Consider the following 26,049-nt stretch of genomic DNA (forward strand, 5'->3'; position numbering starts at 1 on the left):
CACCGGAGCCGCAAAGTAAAAGGACAAACTGATTAGTGCGGATTTGGTACCGCAAGGACGAATCGTCTCATATCTCATGCTGTCAGACTGCCGAATATGAACCAGTGATTCACTGTCACTGTTTTTACCTCTTTAAGAGCAACATCAAATATAAGTCATCTTAGATGCGTTTTCTGTTTGAGGGGGATATCAAAGACATGAAGGTGAAGATACAATTTTGAATGCGGGGCAACCTCTATCTATATGGATATGTGAGCAGTGCATGAGAACAAAGTAGCAATAACTTTATTAATTACAATCACATTTAACAGGAATGACGATTATGGGTCGTTAATTCATGTTTGATCCCATGTTAGGACAACACGACTGCAATTTAAACAAAAGAAAATACTTCGAGGACTCGATATTCAACTCAGGAGAGCACGACCAGATAAAGGTCCCATGGTCACTTGTTAACGGTGTTATGCATACTTCGATGACTATTTTCTACTGATAGTTACAAAAAGTGATTTTAATCAGTTAGTGCTGACCGTGAATCAGTGTGCTCAGGCCCCTGTTGTACCCTGAGTCACTTTCATTATCGAAGTGTTATTTAGAAAAGTCAAGTGCTTACATAAGTGTTGAGTGTTTACATTATGCACACATGAAAATGACACACCCAAACATAGCTATGGAATAGCCAACAATCCACATATGCACAGAGTATTTTATATTCTTTTCCTAGCCATAATTATGTGTAATGCTAAATGAATTTTTTTTAATTATTATTTGGAGATGATCAGTAATGTCATTAATTAGTTACAGCGTTTTCAGACTGGTAGCCTTAGTAAATATTCTGCATCATTCAGTCACTCAGTGCTCCATTATTAAGTGGATATTTAATGACTAAATCTGGATCTAAAGATGGTGGCACCAGCTTTTACAAATCCCCCATCTCTGTTTGGATCAATAAATGTTTGTTTTGTTCCAAACTGATCCTCAGTTTCCATTACAGCCTTGTGGTCTTCAGTCAGTGCTGAAAGTACTGTTGTTTGATTTAATAGCTTGATCTTATCTGTGTTCTTTGGGAAGGATTTAGCCCCCCTGGTCTCCTGTGTTTGTGACCATGGTGACTTAGTGCCTCTTTTAACCAGCCCTTGTTTGGTAAGCTTTCCAGACCAGATCTTCACTGGACTTACATGACAGATAAGCTGGTCCCTTAATGTGCAGTTACAGCTCGAAGAAGTTTGGTAGCCTGATGGCTGATTCTCATTAAAGTACATGTATGTAATCCGCAAAAATGACTCCTGTTGTCTCAGAATCCTGCCATTTTCCATAATTGCTTATCCAGCACAGGCTAGCTGTGAGCTCACACACATACACGTGATTTAGAGATACCATGTCATCTAAACTGTATATCTTTGGAGGAAACACTTATAAACATGTAAACTACACACAGAGAAACAGGACAGGAGCCCACTTAAGTTAGGGTTGCATGTAAGTCATATAAAAGTCTTAATGAGCCATATTCGGTGCAGCCTGATGTTTGATTCTTCACAGGAAGTTGAGAGCAGTTGCATGATATTGTTGGCCAGTATATTAACATTAATCCTTATCTAAGTGTTGAAGACATTACTACTTGAAAGGGTCACATCGTCTTGAATATGGAGTCACTTTGTAGAGAGACATAAATGCAGGGGGATCTATAGCAGAATTTTAGAAGCTCCCTGAGAATTCACTCACTGATATAGTAGGACTTATATATTTCACCTTCATTTTCAGTGCTTCCAGTTTAACCAATTTAGCATAGCTTTGATGCACACTGCTCTGGGCTACTTGGATGATGGGAAGGGGAGATTTGTGCTGTTCCTGTTGATTGATTACAGCTCTGCTTCTTCAAGCCTGTCATCAAGCACAAGGGCTTGGGGTTCAACACCACCCTATGCAACTGGGTTCTGGACTTCCTGACCAGCAAACCCCAGGGTGTCTGAGCGGCCAGAACTACATCACCGATCCTCACCCTCAACACGGAAGCCTATCCCGGAAGCTACCGGCATGAGGTGGGGAACAACCCGGAAAGGGGGCGACGACAACATTTTAAAATGAATTTGAGGAAGCACTTCTTTACACAGAGTGTAGTTAGAGTATGGAATAATCTTCCTGCTAGTGTCGGGCAAGCTAAAACCCTGGGTTCCTTTAAATCAGAGCTAGGTAAGATTTTAACAACTCTGAGCTATTAGTTAAGTTCTCCCCAAATGAGCCTGATAGGCAGAACGGCCTCCCTCCTGTTTGTAAATTTCTTATGAGTCAGCTCTTCGACGGTGCAGTTCTGACCCCACCCATCCTAAGTACAGCCTCTAACCTGAAGGCTAAAGCAAAGAGATTAAAGAAAAGCCTCTTCCCCATAGCCCCCCCTACCCTGAATGAGGACATTCATAGCTAACAAGTCACTTTGTGCACTTTTATCGTACTATACTGTACTGGCACATCTTTCTACTATCGGTGATAGAGGTAAGGAGCGCTCGCTGATACAGCGTGTTGCCACACCCACCACATGATGAATGCGCAGTGGGTGATACCTCAGCACCACGCTAGTTTGAATAGAATGGTTTTAGAAAGTTTTTTTCTGGTGGCAGGAGTGCCCATCTTGCCACCAGCCCTCAAATTTTCCCTGAAAGTTAGAGGACCTGCTTGCAGGGCTGCACGTAGATTAACGTCATACCCAGGACGAGGCAACTGCAGGTTAAAGGCCTTGCTCAAGGGCCCAACGGAGTAGGATCACTCCTGGCATTCAAACCGGCAACCTTCCGATTTGTAGTGCATACATCTTTTAAGCACCATCCAGAGACCAAACGGAAAAGCATTTCACTGCATATTAGTACAGCATATGATCCTACATGTGACAAACAAAACTTGAGGTTGACAGCACAGCATACATTTGATCTTTATCATTTGTTCATACGTTAAGCCACAGAGCTTACCTGCTGAAAAACACAGGTGACCTGAACCCTGTGACTGTGCTCGTGTGACATTAAGCACAGCTGACGTGATTGTCGGCACCATGAACTGCACACGGTGCGCATAGCATCCAGCGCTCGGGACTCTCTCAAAAAGCACAACAGCGCTTATCTCATCCAGGCCACAAATCAACAGCACAACAAGAGGAAGTGCGCAGGCAAACAGGGGGTCCCCTGGTGCCTCGGGGCCGGAGACCCTCCCACGGCCCCACTGCTGGACTGGAGCCTGAATTGGGCAATCCCACAATGCCGAGGGTTTTACGGTGTTGCCTAAGTGGGGAAAAGCACTTTGCCTGTAACCATAGGGATCCTCTTGAGGGGAGAGATACAGGGGAGAATGTGAGCTGAAGAGAGCGGCGAGCACCTCGGGGTAAGTGGAGGTGAGGGCCAAGGCTAGGGGTGAGCGATGCGTGTTTACAAAGGGTGGGGACACTTGCTTGTACAGGAACAGCAGTTACCATTTGTTAACGCTCTCTTACTCCCCCCCCCCCCCCTCCCCCACCACACGTCATTAATAATAACCCTGAGCTGCTAAGCTCAAATCACATTTCCTTTTAGGACAAACAGCACCTGATGCTACTGGCTGCGGGTGATCTAACCCATCCTGTCCACTGTGGATTGAGTTACTGTAGGTTGTGAAGATGGACAGAAAGGTGGATGCAGACTAAAATTACCCCCCGGTTGCATGCAGGCAAGCAACAATCCACCCCCACCCCCTCCAAGAGTCTCTGTAGTGACGAAGTTAAACAACATCATCCATCAATGCATGTTTAAAATGTCTGCTGCTAAATATAGTGCCTTTGAGTTTTGCTGAAGTGTTTCACAATACCGCCATAGTTCAGGCCTGAGATATACAGCGGTCTATCAGCAAAACATGTTCTCTACATTTACTAATACAGTTAACAAACTTCATTAGGTGACACGTTTGTTTGTGAAGTGTTTGTAATCTGTACTTGTAAATAAAGCACATTCGCTGGCCAATTTTAGATACCAAAAATTGCAATTGTCAGAAGACAGTATTTTTTTCATGACAGACAAATGGCAGCATGAGCTGACATATTTTTTCTTTCTACTGAATTGCAGAAAAGATTCATTGGAGTCTTAAAAATTGCACGGTATTACCAGGACGATAAAAACATCCAGTTTGTGGTAAAACGTAAAAAAATCAACCTAAACATAAACCTTCCAACAAATTTAAAATATACATTTAGTGCCGAACCATTAATACATGAACATATCATACTAATTTGAAAATGAATATAATATCCCTAAAGTCATTCATCTGATGTTTTGAACTGAACGGGAATTTAGTCCATTGACCAACTGTCATGCCTAACCATCATTCTAGAGGCCTGTTCTACTGTAGGGCCCTTCTGCTACCCCCAGCCAGCATGCAGTCTTAAAAGGTATCCTAAACATCTATATATACAGGACAGTGGAATGTCCTCTGTAGTTTGAGCCTTGTGTTGAATGGAAAGGTACGTTCCTCCGATAAACTCTCAGTAACTCATAACTGCTAGCGCCTAAAGGACTCATTATTTTTAAAGGCAGTTTTAATTTCTTCACCCGTAACTAAAACACCATCTACAGGCACTACAAAGTATGAGGCGTTTTTGCCGGAGCGAGGCTGATGGTGTTTGGCGCTTCATGTAACATGGAGGAGGACTGAAAAGATGGCAGGAAGATTGCGAATTATCAAAGCGTTTCTGGCTCAGCGGGGGAAGGCTCACGAGTCTCATGGAAGGAGAGTCCCCCCTTCATCAGGCTACCACTGTCCCTTCACCACGGGTCCAGCGAGCTCCAAAATTGGCAAGCCCATCTACCCAAGGTCATGTCTGCAGTTCCCCAAAATAATATGGAGCAACAGCGGGGCAAGTGCGACACTTTGTCCGCCGTTATCTTTAGACATATGAATGTGAGCGTGTTCTTGAAGGTGTGTCAGAGCCCGGCTGCCTTTGTTTGAAGTTAGACAGCTGGAGAAAATTAACCCCGCTTATTCCACCAGACACCTCCAGGGGCTGAACTGTCCTCCGTTAGGCCATCATGGAGGAAAGACAAACCAAAATAAAAGGGTTGGATGTAAAATTCAGCGTCAAAGAATTGTATTTTTATTAGAAAACATCAACAAAAAGAGCAACAAAAAGCAACAGGCTCCTGCAAATCCGGCAGCACAACCCCGAAGAATCAAAGGTAAAACGGAAGCTTAAACGCACATATAGATATAATAATAGTGTATCATTATGGGAGGGGGGCTGGCCTCACAACACCAGCCTGTCCTCACCCCCCTCCTGGAAGACCTGGCCCACGGACGCCTGGCTCTGGGCCCGCAGGAAACACTCGCGCTTGCACTCCATCAGTTGCTCCAGGTCCCTCCACATCTTCACCTGCTTCATGTTGGGCGCGTGGCTCTCCCGCACGGCCTTCTGGCTCTCCCGCAGCTTCTGTGGCCCGGGGAGGAGGGTGGGAATGCTTAATCTCCAGGACAGGAGCACGTGGGGCCCTTTGTGATCCCGGGGAGCAAACAATTGGTCTGTACCTCATTCATCAGAATCACTCTCATGTCTGAGCAACAGCAGCTTGTTTACCTAAGTGATGTAAAAAGCTTTTGTACTTTGAAGGGGAAAAAAGCTTTAGTAAAGATGCTTTGCAAACAAATGAAATACAGGCGTGTCCCTTTGATGTCACTGCCTGGTGCTGATGGGGTCGTTCCCTCACTTTGATGTCAGCCCTACTCCGCACTCAAACACTGAGCTCACACTGAACTGCGGTGCCAGCGAGGCCAGTTCCGCATTGGAAGCCTATGGTCGTAATGAGTGGTCGTGAAGACACCTCACCGGCCCCATCATCTCAAACAAGCCTTGTTTTGGAATGGAACATGTTCAGGCAATATGCTGGTATATAGCAAGACCCTGTCCGACATGTACAAACGTGAAGCAAACATATGTCCATCCATCTAGTAAATCTGTAAGTCTGACCATCATGGGCTCATGAGCAGCTATGCAGCACGTCGCCCCCTAGTGACGGCGACGGAAGGTATGGACGACCCCATACTCACCTTGCCCAGGCTCTCTTGCTCTGCAATGTTCTTCATGTACTGCTCCCTGAAAGGCAGCGAGTGCAGATCTGTAACGTGCAGCCCGTGACGGTACCATTCTGTGCCCTGTGCCTCACGTGGGTGTGGAGGTATATGTGCCCCCCCAACAAGCCGCACACATTAACGCTATCTGAAGCATTTCCCGGGGATGTATCCCATAATCCCACCCAAAGTTACTCACAAAAGTAATCTATTATAGATCGTTCAGATCCAGAAAGTACAAATCCAGACCAAGGTTTTGTTTCAGCTAACCAGTTCAGTAATCTTTATATTCAGCTGATTGGTTGAAACAAAACCTTGGTCTGAATTTTTACTTTCTGGACCTGAATCGCCTGTAATGGATTGCTTTTGTGAGTAACTTCATTGACACTGGTCACTAGGCAGGATAGCAGCTCCATGTCAGTGCAGAAAAAACATTTCTTGCCATTTAACTGTGAAAGTTCAAAATTTGTAATTAATAGATAGCTAGGCTTGGTAAAGCTAAACCTTTAGCTAACCACTGGTGCAACAGAGGGATGTGAAGGCTCAGTGGGTGTCGCTGTGGGCTCTCCCCTCCATGGCTGAGAGGCTGATCCTGTCTCTGCTGTATGCGTGATGTTTGCCCTTCCCCACCATGTTTGCGGTTCACTTCAAGCACTCCAGTTTCCTCCCACAGTCCAAAACATGCGCTTAGGTGAAATGGTCTCTAAATTGCCGACAGCATGAGAATGTGTGCCCTGCGATGGACTGGAATCCTGTCCAGGGCGTCTTCGGCCTTGTGTCCTACGCTGTCTCCACACTCACTGTGATCCTCCATCCATCCATTTTCTGTAAGCGCTCATCCTATTAATGGTCGCGGGGGGGTCCAGAGCAGGGTACAGCCCAGGGTGAGGCACCAGTATACTTGCAGGGTACACACTCACACACTCACACAATTACCTTCTGTGGAGGGAAACTGGAGGACCCAAAGAAAACCCCATGATGACATAGGGCGAACATGTAAACTCCACACACACTGAGCCACGGCAGAGATTCAAACCCTGGTCTCAGAGCTGGGAGGCAATATTGCTAACCACTGTGCCACCCCCATTGTGATCCAGTGCTGGATAATTATTTATGGAGGATGGAGGGATGTTTTTCCTTAAGTCCCCTCAGATATGATTCACCTGATTCGGGTGGTGAGAGAAACTCCAGAAGTAATTAAAATGACGTAAAGCCTACAGGAGTGAGACTAAGGGGGTCCAAAGGACCCCGAGGGTCATGCTCTTTCGGAGAGGCACAGATTACAGGAGAAGGTGTGGAGATGAGCTTTGCAGGCCCGCAGCATCTGTCTGCGAGTTCGTATGGGAGTGTAGGGTGAGAGGCAACCAGTTCAGAAGCCATTACCGCCTCCACATTGGCATCACCTGAAGGCAAGAGCTAACAAGACTGTGCTCCACACTGACGCTATACGCTAGCATATCCATGCTACAACCTAGTGGGACCATGGTAGGAGCTTTCAGGAAGCTATATGCTAGCATGTCCATGCTACAAGCTAGTGGGACCTTGCTAATTTCTCTCTGTGAATATTACATGATCTCGTGCTAAAAGACTCCATTAGCTTTGTACTAGGAGAATGCTAGCAGAATGCTAAAGGAATTTACTAGCATGACCCAGAAGCAGCTAAATGCTATAGCAGGACCCACCTGAGGGCCTTTTTCCTCTCCTGTGGGTCAGGTGACACGTAGAACTTCATCTCATCGGCCGCTCTCTGTATCTGCATCTCCACGATCTGTGTGGAGGAGAGTTAGAAGGGGTCTGGCCCTCGATCCTTGACACGGGGGCTGCTGGGGGTCCACGGGCGAAGACCCCACTCACTAACCTCTCTCGTGCAGTTTATGTGGTGATAGCGGCTTTCCTCCTGAGTCATTTCTTCCCGCAGTGCCTTCACTTCCTGTGCGGACATGACAAGGCAGAGGAAAGGGCTCTGTAGAAGAACCACTCATTCTAATGTGTAATCGCTTCCTCCATCTGGGGGCTCAGCAGTCTATCTCTGGTGGCAGCGAGACACTGGTCTGAGGACGTTGAGGGTTACAGTATGAAGTCTACAGATGGATTCTCAGTTTGAAGATGAGCGCCGACTCGAACGGTACTGTGACTTTCACTGCCCCAAGTCCAATTGACATGGTACCTGCTCCAGTTTGGACCAGCTGCTCTCCAAGCCGGCCGCACAGCTGTCGTACTGGGCCTTTTTCACCTCGTACTCCTGGGTCAGCTCCTGTTGAGACAGACACACACACGTTCAGTAAAGGGAAAACAATCAGCCATGGAAAGGATGCCATTTCACAGCAGCTTGCTGTCCTTGTCACTCACTGCACCTGTCCCCTAGACGGGCTGCCATGCCTTTAATAAAATATAACCCTCAACACCAGGGCACGTGGGGGCATCATGAGCAAGCTGGCAACCAAGCTGCCTTCACCCCCGGCTCGTGCTGAATGCCCCCCCACTCCGAAGTTCGGTTCACTTTGTGCTTTTCCTCTATCTATATGTATTTACATGATTCCCTCCATGAGCGGGAATTCGGCAAAGTGATTCTCTCTGCAGTTCACAGCAAACAGCTCTGCACAGATACAGCGTTGCATACGTTACAAGCTTAAATGTAGCGAAGCTCTTGAAGCTCCCACACAGAAGCTCCTGGTAGCTAAGCACTCCAGGGACAAGAGGGTCTTTGTTGTGGTTCGTCAGAGAGAGGCTTTTAAACATGGCCGCTTCTGGAAATATCCGTCCTCGATAACGGATAAAATGCAAAACTACAGTCACCTTCAATAAAAATGTTTGTCAAATTAATTATTGATTGAGATGCTTAATCAGTTTCTCTCATTAACACATCAATTTCCAGATCCCAGAGATGCTGAAGGTTCTGAGAGGGGTCTGGGGTCAGTGGTCTTTTTTCCGTATTTTGGTTCTCCTCCCTCATTGTCTTCTGTCATTCTCTTTCCATCTTGCCTGTTTCAAGCACCATTTTTAATAAATTGTGTAGTAATGGATTCCCAAACACACCTGTCAAGTGCTTTGGAGTGACTTATGAAAGGAGCTATATAAAAATAAACTGAACTGGATTGAGTTGGGGGTGTGTGGGGTGGGGGCAGGTGTGGGCGGTTCTGCAGGGTCACCTGACACTGCTGTCTGAGAGGACGCAGCTCCTTGATCAGTGGTGCCAGAGCCGTCTTCTTCTCCATGATCACAGAGTTCAGCTTCCTCACCTGCAGAAAGAGTCACGGCTTGGGTGTGGCGGGTATTTGGTAAAGGGGGCCTCTCCTGGGGGTGAGGTGACCTCTGCCCAGAGAGGTATGGAGCTTTCCCTGCCCCGCGCCAACAGGAACATGATCGCCAAGCAGCGGGATCCCGAGAATCTGGAGCCTTTCTCAGTGGGAGCCAGACCGTAAGGTCAGAGAATGTCTCCTCCATGGCACCGGGCCGGGAATGCTGAGGCACACCGGCGAGATTACCCCCCCACCCCGAGCCCTCCCAAGTGAGAGCCCCAGTTCTGAACACAAAACCGGAGCAGAGGGTCAGCGTTGGCTTTTGGGGCCGCGCCCCTAGACCAGGGCCAGCGAGTCTCTGAGAAACGACGACAGATCGACTGCACAGGTGGATGAGATACCTCAACACTGACTGAAAGGAAAGACCACCCCCATGTCTGCAAACGAAAGACAGATACCAGAGTGTCCCTCACCCCCGAGTGTCCCTCACCCCCGAGTGTCCCTGTACTCTTTTATATTTTTAAATAATTTTCATGATATCTGCATCTTGGATAACTCACATTTATACTTTTACTCTTCTATACGCTCATATTTTTAATTTTGATGTTTAACTTCTGTCTTTCCTTTATATTCCTGTAAAGCACTGTGAGTGACCTCTGTGAATAAACTTGCCTTGTCTTTAAATTAGCCAGTTTAAGAAAAGTTGCGTTTTAAAGGTGGGATGCAGGTAATGTTCTGATAGCAGTTCTGGCTGCTCTGTAAGGTGGGGGAGCAGGGGGGGGGGGGTTCAGGGACCAATGGGGCTTCCCATTCCTGCTTACCATCTCAGACATGTCGTCCAGTGTCCTGCCCTTCATCTCGTCCAGCTCGCTCTTGATGGTGGACACCCTCTCCAGCTCTTCCTGCGTGTCGCTGTACCCCGAGACCCCCTTCTGCGCCTCCACGGATTGCTGCAGGTGCCACGCAGAGACACGGCACGTTACGGGGAGGGGCTCGAGACAGAGGGATGGCAGCCCGGCTAGCACACAGCTCACCCAGGCTGACTGATAGCAAGGCCTTCAGCCCACACATGATCTATCCACACATGTTAGCGAATGGGAAAGGGATTAGAGGCCATTAGCAGATAAGGTGCAATGATGCCCAGGAGAAAAGCTTCTCAAACACCATCTGCTTCTCCTCAGGGAGATTCAAACGTGTCCTTACTGTCCCCTAACACCTCTATGCTCTGAGAAATTAGTATCAGTGTTCAGAAAATCAATCACCTATCAAAAGCCAGAAGCGCATACGGCACCAAACGGCATGGACCAAAACGGTGCCAAAAAGTTATCATTTCAGGCTGACTAACACATTGAATTCACATACTTCAAAGCTTAAATAGTTTCGGTTTGGAAGGTCATGTGAAACAGGCATAGTGATTCCCCAGAATGCAGCGGGAGGTGGTTTGGGTGGAGTTACAGTCAGGCAGGGAGGGTGGGGGGTCACGGGGGGTTAACCGGGGAGTGCTGCTGGTGCTGATGGCTTAAATTCTTGGATAAGTGGCCGTGCCAACATGGGATACGGGGAACACACGCCGGTTACCCAAATAGCCGCAGCCTCTGGCCCCTACGTCAGCGAGCCAGGAGGAGCCGGCCGGGTTATGAGGTGCGAACGCGCTTCCAGGAAGACTGCGTCCCTTCATTGTTAGGCACTGCGATTTGCGTGGGTGTGCACACGGCCAATCGCGCATGTACAGGTTTGACAGGGTAACAATAGTCCCCCCATATGGGTGTGGGAGACTGGGGGAAAAACTATACTACGGGGACATCCCCAAAAGCGCTTTCTGTCATTAACAATCCTCAGACTAAATAAAGGAGCCTGAAACTCAACATGTAGTGTACTGTGCTAACAAGGCGTGGCTATGGGTTCGAATCCCAGGGCGCATGCAGAAATCTTAACATCCCAGCAAAAACTAAAGCAACAAAAAGTGCTTCATTGGGGATTCCGGGAATGAGGGTCAAGTCAAGTGGGCTTTGGTGTTCTACTGTCCATGTGCAGGTATACAGTGGCATGAAATAATGTTCCACCCGGAGGGGGGGGGGCGGATTTGCAAAAGACTTAAAGTACAAACCACATGGGGACCCGGACATGAGGACACACAGTGCAATGTGCATGTAAACGATAAATACGGCATCATTAAGCGGTGGATTAATAACCATGGGTGCAGCCTTCAATCTGCCGCCCTGCACCGGCCGGCGTGGAGAACAGACTCATTGATGGACTTTGACCTTGACCACAGTTTACACCTTGCTTTTACCAAGCAAGCAACCCTTTCATTTTCCTACAATGGTGGTATGCCTGCGGGGGGGCGAATGGGTCGGGCAGCCAACTGACTTTGGACCTCTAGGTTTTTTGGGAATTTTTGGTTGTTCTCCTCCGTTGTCATTTGGCCTTCTTTCTTTCATTTCTCTGACTTTCCTTTCCCCTGTTTTATATTATATTCTGTCTCAATGATGTTGCAATTATCACAACACACCCATGTAAATAACCTTTGTGAAAGCCGCTATGTACAAATAAATTGAATTGAACTGAGTAAATATAGCGGAGTGAATGTACATGGTGAATATTCTGTAATATAGTATAAAGCGGTTGAATACCCCAAGGCCGTATTTGGGTGTGGACAGTAGGGACATCTCTATTTAAGTAGATTGAATAAAACTACGAATAACTATACAGTGAGCAGTGGCAGTCAGAGGGAGGGGGGTATTTGGTGGGCAGGTGGGCTAACCGCGACGCGGTGAGGGCCGCTCTCACCAGCTGCTGCAGGACGGCGCCGTGTCGTTGCCGCAGGATCTCCTCGGTGCGCTGCAGCACGCCGAACCCGGCACGCAGCTCCGCCAGCTCCTGCCGCCTCCTCTTGAACACGCCGCTTTTACCCCTCAGCTTCCCCACCAAGCGCTTGAACTGCAGACAGTGGGGAAGGGCAGACACCCCCACGGGGTTTTACCGCCCGTCCGGGGCAGTCGGGGGGTGGTAGGCAGAACACAAGCACGTAACTGAGCCCAAGAGGCAAGAAGCTGGCAAACTGTGGCCGGGGTGGGTGGCGTCCCGGCCCGGTTGGGAGAGGTGCTGCGTCAGGGGGGGCCCAGGTCAAGCTATTTTATGTCGGACGTGGGAATCATGCACGGAGGGCCCATTCACGACAAATCCAACCAGTTTGAGTATTCCATAATTTTTACAGCATTTGGCAGTTGTAATAAATTTACAACTTACTGCCCCCCAGGGGTGTGAGCACATGAAAGGACATATGACTCGGGATTAAGGAAAGCTTTCTCAATCATCATATGCAGACCTTGAATGGCATGAATGGATGTGAACTGCTTAGCCACATTCACAGAACATTCGTCTGCTAGCTATGCAATGTGCTACACAACACTATTACTATTCATGCACTATGGAATTCCATTTAATGCACTCTTTGCACTGTTACTGTTTGTTTTATTATTGTCTTTTTCACTGTGTAAATGTGTGTAGTGTTTTAATGTACACACTCACGCAGGCACTCACAGTCCATCACACACGGATGTTTGTGGGTTATGACCAACTTGGCCATTAGAAAGGTTTGTTTGTTCCTGCTGGGAAATGAGCTTTCTAGGTTACGTTGGAACTATTGCCTCAGATCCTACAGGGAAGAACCGCAGTTTGAATTCTCAGGGGTCGGAGACAAACAAGAGCGAGTGACAGAGAGGCGGTGTGGAGGGGCCCCGGGGACATCACTGCAGTCCGTGAGAGAAATCCATAAACCGCTGTCCCCCCCCCCAGCCTTCCTCTCCCTGCCTTTAAGCTGGGCACTGCTCCAAGCAGAAAGCTGACATCTCCATAAGGCAGATCACAGCAACGGGACACCGCCCGCCTTCTGTGCACCCGCCAGTGGCCATGAATACTGCCAGGTGTGAGAGAATCACACTGGACATTGTCACAGAATGTGCCGGATGCCGGCGGGGGGCACATGGGGGCCGCCAGTGCGCTCAGTGTTTATGGATCGAATATTTTGGGACACCAAGGGCAGACAAGGTTGGGGGACTTAGCGGGGCAGAGCGACGTTGCATAGTGTTCTGCTCACATTTGTACTGCGGACGCAGTGGCTAGTGAGGCCTGTTACTGTCCGGACACTTTAAAGGCCACTGACCACATAAGGGAAAAGAGCGGCCTTTATTTATAACAGTCAAAAGCTTTCGGAAAACAAAGAGCCTCCAGCGACTAATCGGCCATCAGGACACATTAACTACTAAAGAATGTAGCAGCTTAAGTGTCTTATTGCAACATTTTAAACAGACACTCACAGTATCAGTAGAAGGCTGAGGCACAGCCCTGTGTAAGGGGTAAAGCCAAGATCACACCTCATCTGTCCTGCTGCAGGTAAGGGAAGTAAATGTGAAGAAGCCATTTTGCTACTAAGGTTTCCAACACGTTTTGTTCATCTTTTGCTATATGAGCGACTGTTGCTATTAGAAATACACATAAGAATCAGGACTGAAATGGATGTGCTTAAATCGTGGGGCTCCCTTATAGGGGGGAGGGAAGCCCCAGTGCGTCGCAGGACGGGCCTCGCCATGGCAACGCCAGCACCGGCCACTAAGTCGTCGGGGAGCATGGAGCAGCCGCGGATCTCCGCGTTTTAAAACGCTACCTTAAATGGGCAGTGGCAGGGGCCGCGCGGGGGGGTCGCATGGGGGCGCCCTCTCTCGAGTTTCAGCTAGCCTCAGAGCGCCGGTGTCTTTCTAAGTTTGGACGGGCTTTGGGACAGGGGTGCCCATTATCCGGGGGGGGGGGGGGGTGGATGCAGATAAGAGGATGCAGATGGGGCTGGGCGGGGGTGCCGAACAGGCTATTTCAGATGCAAGGACACTCCCCCACCTTCCCCAGGAGCAGGGGGATGGTGTCTGACCCCCCCCAGCTACTCGTAAAAGCCGTCTGCCGACAGAGACCAGGACCAGCGGCCCACAGTGACGGCCAGTTCCAGCCCGGCTACGGCTCTGTGCGTCACCGGCTGGCGGTGTGACGACCACCCGTGCTGGGAATGGCCCTCTGGTTTTTTTTTTTTTTTTGAGAACACAGGACAAATGGCTCCCTTTAATCTCCTCAGGCTGACGTCACCAAAAAAACGCCACCACCGTTTCCATCACCTCCCGGCGAGTTGAGGCCGGGCCATTTCGCGACACCCCAACGGACTGCCTTTTATGAATGGGTCCCCACGCTGGCAGCAACCGCAGGGTGTTTAGACCCCCGCATGGACGCGACCGTTTCCCAACACAGGGGTTCCCGATGGTTTCGTCCGCATTTCCCCGCGAGAGGCGGTCACACGTTGAAGCGCAGCTGGTTTCCGTGAATTCGCTGCTCCTTTTCGGCGGATATATTTAGCAGACAGTTTACAAAACTGCCTAAGCCAGAGGCGGGAGGGGGAAAGTTCATCTAACTTGTACGATACTGTCCATTTATAGGGCCATTTCGGCTGCTCTATAAATAGGGCAGCATGGGAATGTTTGAAAGTTACGGGTTGGGGGTGAGTGACACCCAGATACTGACTTCCTCCCGTGTTTACTGATGCACATACAAAGGGGATTCTCATACTGCATTATGGGATGGGGGGGACAGGCAAACACACCGATGCGAGAATCAGACACATCAGCCTCCGCTTCCCTGCCACAGCGGCCGGCATGAGCAGCATCAGGTGTGTTTTGTAACATTCTGCAGCAGGAAAAGCCCCAAAGACACGGCGCCTTACCCCCAAGCCACTGCGTACATGTCACGTGATGCGTATCACACACACACAAACACACACAGCGCCCCCCTAGACAAGGCCACCTCATCTCCGCGAATCCCCTCACTGCCGCCCGGGCCCAGCGGCTGACTGCTCTTCTGGGCCAGCTCCCTCTCCATTGTAGCCAGCTCCTCGCGCGCCTCCTGCAGCTCCTCTGCCTTCGCCTCCTTCTTCCGGCTGATGATGGAAGCCTGTAAAGCCCAAACAAGGTGAGACTACTGTAATTCCCCATCGCTGCTTTAATGCACAAATGAATGACTGTGTTTTCGATAAGCGGCTATTACCAAGAGCGGTTATGGAACATGTACATTTTAGATCTGTTTACCAATGCATTCTACATTAGCACTAAGGGTGATGTTTTCCCTTAGGCAGGCTGTTCTCTGACCTTACACAGCGTCAGACACTAGGGGCAGCGCATAGTCACTTGCGCTGCTCATACACAGTCGGGAACCTGTAATGGCGTAATGCTTCTCTGTGGTCCTCGTGTGGAGCTCCCGGGTATTAACAGAAGCTGGGACCTCGCTGTTCCTCACAGGAACCACGGCCCCTGCTTACAGGCCATTCCCAAATCGGGTCGAAATCTGGCAGCGGCCTCCCCGACGCTCGCCACGTTTTACCCATATTAGGCAAAGTTTAAAAAAGAGGGGCTGGTCAGGTCAGAGACGTTACGACATGGGGGGGGGGGGGGGGGGGGAGCGGCGGTACCTGGGGTAGCAGCACTGTGCTGAGACCAGAACAGCCTCTTTATTTCTGGATGAACCTAGGATGGGTGATTAATCAATGGCTATACTTCCCCATCAGACCGTGACCTGTTAAAACCTCCATGTGTAGAAACGTGCCTGCAGGCTAGTGCGTACAGTGTGCGCTCCAACCTGTAATATAGCCACTCGGCAGGTTAGCACGTAGTCGTGCTAAATTACAGTATAGCCACCAGCAAATTAGCAGGTACTTTGACCATACCATCCTCCACCATGGCTGCCTAGCCACAAGCTAAAGGCTAATTAAATGTACGTCACGGCATTAGGGGCTCCTGGGTAGCTTAGCCAGTACAGACACGCATCCCAAATACAGTCAAGTGTGAAGATGCTTCATGAGCCTCAACCGCTAGAGAATTTGCAAGACATCAGTTCACCAACTTTCCCCAAGGGGCTTTTGCAGAACAAGAAACAAAATTCATCAGATTCCCTTTTGAATTGATTTCACAAAAGTTTTGGTCCAAAATGAAGACTGAGTATTATGCTTCTGCTGATGGAATTTATAAAATGGAATATAAGGAAAAGCAAACTGAAATATTCTCGACTTCTAACTTTATTTTTATTAGCTTACAATATTAATGTCCTTCTGGAGCAAAAACAACTGCCACAAGTATTTATCAAATGTTAAGGAGAAGAAGTTTTTTCTGGAAGTCGATGCAATCTAGCTCATACATGTGGCCATTAACTTTCCTCATCTAAATGCCAAAAACCACTAACATTAGCATCAGAGATAAAGAATAAGACCTCTCTCTGTGATAAAGAACCAGCAGGCACTGCGCTATCTGAAAATATCACATTTTAAACCTGAAACTCCTCCTGGTTATGTAAACTTAAACTATGTGCACAGCAGCCAATCAGGGAAGGCGGACAGCAGACAAAAACACAGAGGACGGTCACATGGTAGGACCCCCGTGCTGGACCTCAAGGACCATGCCCCAGCAAGGCGGCAGCGAGCCAGAGCGCCTCTCCCACCTGCTGCCTGAAGAGGGAGAGCTTGTCGTCCATGGGATCGCTCCGCATCATCCTCCTCTCGATAAGCTGGTTGATTTGCCCGTTCACGTCCTGAATCTGGATGAGAAAAGGTAAATGTCAGTCAAGACGAAATTAACAAATGAGGCTGGACGATCAACACTGATCTCACCCCTTCATTCATACGATGCGGCTAATGAGCACAAACACATACATGTTCTTTGCAGAGGACGACCCACTGTAAGCCAGGGCAGGCACACTCATGCTGATCCACAGAGGGGTAACACACTGTTACGTGACACATGCCTGGTGGGGATGGTGATGAACATCCAGGAGGGGGCATTAAACCAAATGGTAAGTGGCCAAAAGGGGTGACACTGGGCCAATCAGCAATCTCATCACAGTACAAGTGGTTTTTTTTTTTTGCGTTACATTTACCTCGGAAGTAGGAACTGGGAACGATGTCACGCCTGATTACCTGTGTTCCAGTACAACGCGTTGGACAGCCATTTAGTAATACCAGGGACCTGCTTCAAAAAGCTACATTGCTTGCTTAGCCGGATAGCTTGTCAGATTTAAGGTAGTCTGGGCTAACTGGATTTCACCTTCATCCACCTACATTTAGCCCAGACTACCTTAAATCTGACAAGTTATTCGACTAAGCAAGAAATCCTGCTTTCTTGAAACAGGCCCCAGTTGTAGTTTGTTGTTCCATTGTTAGTAATACCAGTTGATGCTGACACATTCTGTAGTATTTTGCACACACAAACACCGTAGCAACATGTCCAAAGATAGCAGTTGGACAGTGCTGTGTGTACGACCGATATAATGAGACAAAAATAAGACAGAAGTACTAATAAACAATATATAACTACAGCTTTCACATCTGTTGATGAAAGGCTCAGCCATCTTGAATTCTGACGCTGGGATTGCGTAGATTCTCTGACTGTCTGAGTTGGAATTCCGAATTCAGGGGGTGTTCCAGCTGAAATTTCTAACTAGGAACTCTGAAATCCGACTTCCCAGTTGAAAGGGAACGCAGCATAAGCTTCAAACTAAAGTTAGTTACTGACATTTTTTATGCAGTAAATTAATTATACCTATTTGTCCATAATAGCACATTAATTTTAAATTCATAAACATCCCCATTGTGTGTTCGCTGCCCAGCACAATCAGCTTCATACACTGTACTCCTGAAACGGAACCTTTAACATCACAGAGCCATTAAGCCGCAGATCCTGTGTCTGTTCCGTGACATTTTCCATCACATCAGCCTATGCGTAAATCACCCTGGTGACAGTGACACCGTGTCAGTGGTATCCTTATTTTTGTCGTGTCTGCTCCTTAAGCTAGTCCGGCCATTGTAGTAGCCCCAATTTAGGAGAGTGGGGGCTAAAGTCATTGTTGGGGCCCTGCCTACAGCATAAAATGCTAGTGTAGCAAACTCGGGCCCCAGGTCAGCCTGTGCATAAGTGCGGCCCTGACTGTGGCTGCCTTTGCCTGCAGAGCCGAGGGCCTCGTTGGGGCACCAGGAGGCTGACCTTGTCCTCCAGCTCCTCCAGCTCGTCCTGCCCCATGGCCGGCTCCAGCACCACCCTCTGCAGATACTGCACCACCCGCCGCCTGCTCTCCAGCTCCTTAGGCAGCTTGTCAGACACCATGTAGGTGTTGAACTTGATCTCCTCCTCCAGTCGCTTCATGAGGCCTGAAGGAGAGACGGTAATGTCAGCTGAGAGGCTCGTGCAGCCTCTTCCGTCGGTGGTGCAAAAGCAGCTTCGGCTGGTTTGACGACTCAGAAACGGGACAAAGCAAGGTGCAAGACAAACGCTCAGTAATCCAAACCCAAAGGTTCTACTAAACAGCTGCTACAATATATGACCTTATTCAAACATATATTTACACCTACAGAACAAAGACATGTAATTATTTAAGAGCTACAGGAGGTGCTCATGACAGCTGACATTCTGGGTGACTGCTTTAAGTCTGCCAACAGATGGCCAAATTTCATTTGTCTACCGTGTACTTTCTAAATCTGTTTGCACTACAGTTATTTGCTTGCACTATGTGTACCTTGTCTGTTTGGCACTATATGCACGTCTGTGCACTGTGTTCTTGCGGCTGTATGCACCAGAATTTCCCCAGGGTCAACAAAGTTAATTAAGTTAATGAACTAGGTCTAGTTGCTGATTAATGTGAAAGTGAAAAACAGAAGGCAAAACGCCGACTAGGTGTCACACGTAAGCGATTCCCAGAGCAAGACACATATTTTGAAAATGCAGCCAAATGCCCCTCCAATGTACACATTGTCACTGTCCAATAAAAACTACACGTCATCATTTATGGACAATTGGGTGTATTCCATCTATATTAAAAAGTCACATTCTACTCTGTCTGCAGATGGTGTTTGACATTTAATTGCCCATTGAAAAGATTTTATGAAGGCATTTATTTAACTAGTATATGTTTGTAGTAGTTAAAAATTGAATTCATAATGGTTATTTGTATGGATTACTTTATATTGCAGATTTTAACAACTTAACACTGAAAGCTAGGTAGCTAGCTAACTAATATCATTGTTAATTGTGAATATAAAGCAAGATTAGTGTCTTGTTGACACTAACATATTTGACTTGCTGACCAGCCCTTTTAAAACATGAAAAAAGACAGATGCTAAGGGTGTCTTGTTATGTTGGTCTAGCTTTATTTTGAAGAGTAATTTTGATACTCCTGACATAATGAATTTTCGGACATGCACCTTTGTCATTGGACAGTGACGACGTGGTAAGTTGGCAGGTCTGTTTTAAGAAGCATGGGCACCTGTCACACTTTTGTCCAAAGTGATGTACAAAGCTTTTGGGGTCAGAGAGCAAAGTCCCTAGTGCAATTAGGGTTAAGGGCCTTGCTCAAGGGCTACACGGTGATATGCATGAAGGACCATCCACAGAATGTGAACCCATGACCTTCCAGACGTGGGCAAAGATCCCAGGCCGTCAGACCTACACGTCGCTCTATGGTCATATCCAACTGTATTCATAGCATCTCTAAAGGCTCTTTAGCCCCCTTGGTGACTGGCAACTGCATCTGTCATGCCATCAGCAGAGGAAGACGCCACGCGCCGGCGACTCACTCTCCGGCCTGGCATCAGCAGCCGCCTGGCAAAGCTCCTTCAGCTGCAGTTGGCACCTCTGCAGCCTCTGCTCCGCTTGGAATAGCTGCACACGGGCCAAGCACAGCAAGCAGATTACTTTCAATTTAATTGAATTTAATTTGATTTATTTTTATATAGCAGCTTTCACAAGAGTCGCCTTAAGGTGCTTTACATGGGTGTGTTGTGGTACAATACAACATCATTAAGACAGAATAGTACAGAAAGAAAGAAAGAAGGAAAGATAGAAAGAAGGAAAGAAAGAATGTCAGTGGAGGAGAGGACCCAAAAGCTCCTAAGTAGAGAGAAGCAAAACCTCTGGAGGTCCAAGGTTAACTGGCTGCCCAACCCCCCCCCCCCCCCCAGGAATTCTAACAGGATTGAAAATGACAAAAGGACCAATCACAGCACAGCTGGTTACACATGGATGAATCACAGAATAAGCACCCTGGGTAGTCGACATCATCACTAATCTGCCTAGAAAATGTACACATACTAACCAACCTACTCCAGTTTTTTTAATGTTTACTTCCTGCAGTTTGCTCCCTGTATTAACTGCCACCTCATTAATCAGATTTGGATTTATAAGAATGTTTAAATGGAAAGTAACCCAAATCAGGTTTAATACGGCATTAAAAATTTAAGTAGAACTTTACCATCAATAAAAAGCTTAGCTAGTGCTTCGGTCTGCTTTCTCATAGGACTTCATCGGCTCATTTCTTTGAAATATAAACCCACTTCTCTGAAATAACTCACCTGATACTGACCTCCAATCAAAATATCAAAGAGTTATTTTTTATCTTTTTCCATTACATGAGGTCTTTGACTTGCAAACAGACAGTCTTGCTGACTGATATTTATAGATCAAATAAAAATCCAGCTTTGTTGTGAATCAAAAGGAAATGATTTCTGTGAGGGGCATCCGGCCCCTTTGATGTAGCTGTAAAAGTGCTGTGAAACACTGCAGCTGGACATGGAAAAACCAAAAGGCTGCTCTACAAAGTCCGGCAAACTGTCCACCTAGGAGGTGGGGTGGGGATACCTGGTTCTTCTGCTCCTGCTTCTGGTGGGCGAGGGACTCCTCTCGCTCCTTCTCAATCCGTAGCTGCCTGACAAGCTCAAGCATACGCCCGTGGCTGGACACCGACTCCACCTAGTGGACAAAGGGAGCACCAGCGGAAAGCTACAGCAGAGATCAGGTTCCCCGGTTCCTTCTAAAGGATCTGCTTGGAATTCGATTCCTTCTTTGGCATCTCAGGACTGTGGCAAACACATTAAATCATCACTGAATCATCACCACTGCTCCTCTGCCCTCTGTAACGAGCTAAAACCCTCGGCATGTCAAACACATTGCTGCACCTTGTTAGCTCAAGGAAGCGGTTAACACCGAGCCTGTGTTTTCATTCCGCAGTCGGCTCCTGTGAGAAGCCTGGTGTCCCAGAGGCATATCTGCCAGGCCATTGAGGACTCACCCTTTTCTTCAACCTCTCCACTCGTTTAATCAGCTGGTCTTTCTCCTCCTCCATTACCCCAATGTCCTGAAGTTGATGGGCAACAAACAGAGAGCATCTATAAATTTTTATACATTTTTGAGGAACAAGGCTCACATGTGGAAAGTGCCATGAATGTGAGATTTATTGCATAAATTTAATTTTAACAGCAAAAAAAAAGAGAAGGAATGGTAAATGAATATTGAAATATGATAAAATGTTATATAATATATTAAATAATAATCAACCAAAAACCAATAATCTCTCTCTTGTGAAATAGTCCATTTATTAAATGGTTATATCCTTACTGAATGATTTCTAGTTGCACAAACATACATAGATATTTTATGAGACACCATGGTGAAATTCATGAGCTCTGCAGATGTTTATACTACTTAAAGTTTAATAGATAACTGTTTGGATAATGTTCTAAGAATCCGTAATCACGTCAGTAACTTAGAAACAACCCTAACTCCTGATGGACACACAAGATCATGCCAGCAGAGAGGGCTCTCACGCCGTCCCATAAAAACCACCACTCAAACTGGATGGTCGAGGGACCGCCAACCCCAGCCCACAACGTGCCCCCCTCCTCCCACTCACCCGCCGGATCTCAGCGGTGGAGAAGCCCGAGCTCTTCAGCTGCTCACACTCTTTGTGGTAGTTCTTGAAACCTTCCACCAGCTCTTCATACTAGGAAAGAACAGGATGGATAATCATCATTAAAAGACAGACCTTTTAAAGTGCTTCATGAACAATCAATGGGAGAAGACAATTCTGAGGAGGCCTGGAATTTTAAACAATCTGCTGCCTGTGATGAGATCCCCCACTCAAAGAGGCTCACAGGTAAATGGGTTATGATATCCATCCATCCATCCATCCTCTACCGGTTTGGGTCGCGGGGGCAGCAGTCTAAGCAGGGAAACCCAGACCTCGCCCTCCCCGGCTACTTCGTCCAGCTCCTCCGGGGGAATCCGAGACATTCCCAGGCCAGTCGAGAGACATAGTCTCTCCAGCGTGTCCTGGGTCTTTCCCGGGGCCTCCTCCCAGTGGGACATGCCCGGAACACCTCACCAGGGAGGCACCCAGGAGGCATCCTGACCAGATGCTCGACCCACCTCATCTGGCTCCTCTCAATGCCCTCAGAGTTAGTGCCCTCCTCTCAATGTCACCAAACTGGACACCCTCAGCGCCCTGGCTGCGCCTAGAAATTCTGTCCATAAAAGTTATGAACAGAATCGGTGACAGAGGGCAGCCCTGGCGGAGTCCAACCCTCACCAGAAATGAGTCCGACTTACTGCCGACAATGTGGACCAAGCTCTGACACCAGTCGTACAGGGACCGAACAGCCCTTATAAGGAGTTTGTTGTTGTTTGTTATTGGTTGATTAATTCATGATGAAAACAGATACCCAGCATGCCTCTGCTCCGACTTTTCTTAGAAAAGGAAATGGCGCATAGCTGATAATGATAAACATAACTGGGACATTCTCTACTGATTTGAAAGTAATTTTAATAAACAAATTTTACTGTTTGTTTTGTACACAATGCATGAAACCAGAAGGTTATCAGATAGTATGTAAAATAGGTAGCGGTAACTGTCAGAATGCAAAGTGCGCATAACTGCTATTTTACAAAGATTGGTACCAGGTTCAGGTCTGCATGTTTATTTAACTGAACACAAACTGAAGACATTCTGGGCAAGTTGTTTCATAAAGGGAAGAACCACAAAATTATTGGTCTGGGGTTAGGGCTCTGTGTCTGTGACTGGAAGGTCATCGGTTTGAACTACGTGGCTGGCAGACAGTCCATAAAACTATTGGGCTCTTGAGCAAGGACCTCAACCCAAAATGCTGCACAGATGCTGGCTGACCGTTCATTCTAACCCTAAACTTCATTCTCTCATCTGTGTGTCTAAAAGAGAAAGCTGGGACATGCAATAGCTTAGAAATTGCTATATGTATACTCACTTGTACAAAAAGCAAAACAAACATTTATCACTATTATTAAATCACTTAAGATGAATAAACCACTCCTAAATCCTCTGAGAAGCCTTACATACATCTGATTATCATGTTAAAAAGAAAAAAGAAAATTATATGATCAGTAAAAATTAAACCAAACATGAAATCTAATTTCCCTGCCTTGTGCTGCCTAGGCCTGCTATTGGATCAGAGGTTTGAAGGCAGATGGGTCTCCTTCCAACTGGCACTGACACCCCGAGTGACAGATCCAAACAGTGCACAGTGAGCCCACCTGGTGGAAGGTGTCAGCAACGACATCATCTTGCATGAACTCTGCAGGCACCTCCAGCTTCACGAGGAACTGGGCCAAGTATGCCCTCTTCTTCAGCTCCGTGATCCTCGTCAGCAGCCAGTGTAGCACAGGGTGGACAACAGGCTTGCTGCCTGTCACCAGGCCCTGACGGAAGTTACTCCTATAGCAGGAGAACCAAGGAGAAAGGAAGACAGGGTTATTATGGGAGAATGAAGCAGAGGTTGCCCCGGACATTATGCCAGCCTATCACAGGGCACACTCTCACTCCCCCACACTTTAGCTCAACCAGGGGCATGGATACCCTGGTAGGTTCAGGGGGCCCAGCACTTCATAGGGGGCCCTGAAAATGAAAGGTAATAAATCGATGTAAGGAAAATGAGGGGGCCAAGGTGACATTTTGTCAGAGGGGCGAGAATTTCCAGCTATGCCCCAGCTCAAACTCACAGGCCACCTGCAGTTTACTGTGACCAGTTCACCTCATCCGCTCCTCTTTGAAGCGACCACACAGGGTAAACACATTCATGCAAAGAGATGCAGACACTGGGCTGAGGTCTCATGTGAACCTACGGCACTGGATGGGTACGGAAATAACGTTACCTGCAAAACCAGCAGAAACTTAAAGCAACATTCTGTGTTACTAGGGTAACTCAGAGTTAGTGCCCTCCTCAAGGACACCTCAGAGACCGCTGGAAACGTTGTACATACACCACCAGTCAAAAGTCTTTATACACCCCAGGTTTTTACCACTTTCCCATTTATTTCATAAACTGCAGATTTTTTATTCTTGTTAAGCATTGGAAAGTTGAGTGAACAACTATGAACGAAAGTATAAGTCAAATAAAACAAGTTTCCTTTATAACATGGAAAGAGTATGTAAGAGTGCGTGTCTGACATCCTATTAGCTGGTTGTGTGGTGATGGCAGTTAAATTCTAGGCTGTCCTTTAACTTTAAACGCAATAGTTAACTGTTTCATGGGATGAAACGGAGCAGAATTTAATGTCCCTTGTAGAAAGAATGATTCGAATTAGCTCTGCTGTTATAACTGCTAGAGGAGGTTACTTTGATGAATCAAAGATATGGCATTTTCCTCCTAATAAAGGTACTCAAATGGTGAACATACTGTAAATTTGTTAGCAAAGAATATTTAATGTATTTTTAGTAAATGTTAAGTGAGTTACATGCAAATCTAGAAAATCTCAGTGTGAGTGAAACCTTTCACGGGTAGTATGCATCTTACATTTATAGGCCTAAAAAATGACAGATTACCATATTCAACAAGCCAGGCAGACTAAGTGTAAAGGCGCTCAAAAGTCATTAAACTCTGGGAATCCCCCTCCATCAGAGTACACCCTCATCCTCCATGAACGGGCCACTTTCTCCTGAGAGGGTTTGCCTCGGCCGACTCACGCCTCGGCAGATGTCCCGGGTGGTCTGTACTTCAGCGTGGCCAGCAAGGCGAACATCCGTCTGGCCGTCTGCTCAGGCATCTCCTCTCGGATATCGACGGCTTGCTGCAAGGTGAGAGCTCAGCGTGAGATGCACAAACCCCAGGGGGGAGATTCGGGCGGTGCCGGGCCGGCATGCGGGCGCACCTTGGGATCGATCTCCGCCAGCACGTCATTGAGGGTCTGCAGGAGCTGCATGGGCTCCATCGAGTCGAAAGTGATGAGGTTCAGGTTCTTCTTGAACGGCTCTTTGTTGAGCTGCTCCACGATGAACTTGATCTGCTCGCTCATTTTATCCTGAAATGAGGACGTAGACCCGATCGCTGAACGCAGTACCTCATATCTACACTTTGTGTTACGTTCTGCTATTTATAATACATCTCCATTTTGTGCAGTTAACCTGCAAATTACAAACTGTACATTTACATTTACAACCTGAATATGGGTGCACTAAACGTGGGAAAACGTACTTCCATTTTTTTACGCACACCTCAAACACATATCACTTAGCAATACGGTTAGTTGCATTTCAATTTTACTACTAAAGTTATATACATCTGGTAATGAAAGAAGTTCATCAAGCTTCATTATTGTAAGTTTTCTGTGGCGAGACTCAGCTAGCTAGCTAACTTAAGAGCAAACCTTCTCAGTGTAAAGCAGCTGTTATATAAACCAGGCACTGTACAGATAATCAGTTCATTTACTTTACTCTTTTTAATCCGGGACGAGGGATGTTTCTCTACGCCGATATATAAATTGAGGAAAACGAGCGTAAAGCGCCGTCCCTTCCTGCCCTGGAAACAGCGGATAGCGTCGATCGGTTGCTAACAGGAAGCGCCGCTTGAACTTCCCGTGATTTC

General features: G+C 47.3%; 1 protein-coding gene and 1 long non-coding RNA gene across 4 annotated transcripts; one reads left to right on the forward strand and one right to left on the reverse strand.

The window, feature by feature from the left end:
- Positions 1-5,081: 5,081 nt before the first annotated feature.
- ift81 (intraflagellar transport 81 homolog) lies at positions 5,082-26,049 on the reverse strand. Of its 3 annotated transcripts, none has more exons than XM_023833847.2 (19): positions 25,894-26,049; positions 25,337-25,486; positions 25,152-25,255; positions 23,723-23,903; positions 22,071-22,160; positions 21,450-21,515; positions 21,020-21,130; positions 19,960-20,044; positions 18,374-18,537; positions 16,836-16,931; positions 15,153-15,299; positions 12,102-12,251; positions 10,133-10,261; positions 9,222-9,311; positions 8,240-8,326; positions 7,931-8,002; positions 7,755-7,840; positions 6,052-6,097; positions 5,082-5,437 (listed from the first exon to the last, which is right to left on the reverse strand). In XM_023833847.2, the coding sequence occupies exons 2-19, from the start codon at positions 25,478-25,480 to the stop codon at positions 5,255-5,257; spliced, it is 2,031 nt and encodes a 676-aa protein (XP_023689615.1). In that variant the 5' UTR covers positions 25,481-25,486; positions 25,894-26,049; the 3' UTR covers positions 5,082-5,254. The 3 variants fall into 3 exon arrangements, with proteins under 3 accessions (XP_023689615.1, XP_023689616.1, XP_023689618.2); XM_023833848.2 differs by having other exon boundaries at positions 25,899-26,042; XM_023833850.2 differs by having other exon boundaries at positions 5,363-5,496.
- Positions 16,814-18,474, forward strand: LOC111855136 (uncharacterized). Its single transcript, XR_002840817.2, has 3 exons — positions 16,814-16,945; positions 17,060-17,186; positions 18,339-18,474. It is a non-coding gene; the product is annotated as an uncharacterized lncRNA (long non-coding RNA).

Source organism: Paramormyrops kingsleyae, chromosome 2, assembly GCF_048594095.1.
Source record: "Paramormyrops kingsleyae isolate MSU_618 chromosome 2, PKINGS_0.4, whole genome shotgun sequence".
Lineage (NCBI taxonomy): Eukaryota > Metazoa > Chordata > Actinopteri > Osteoglossiformes > Mormyridae > Paramormyrops > Paramormyrops kingsleyae.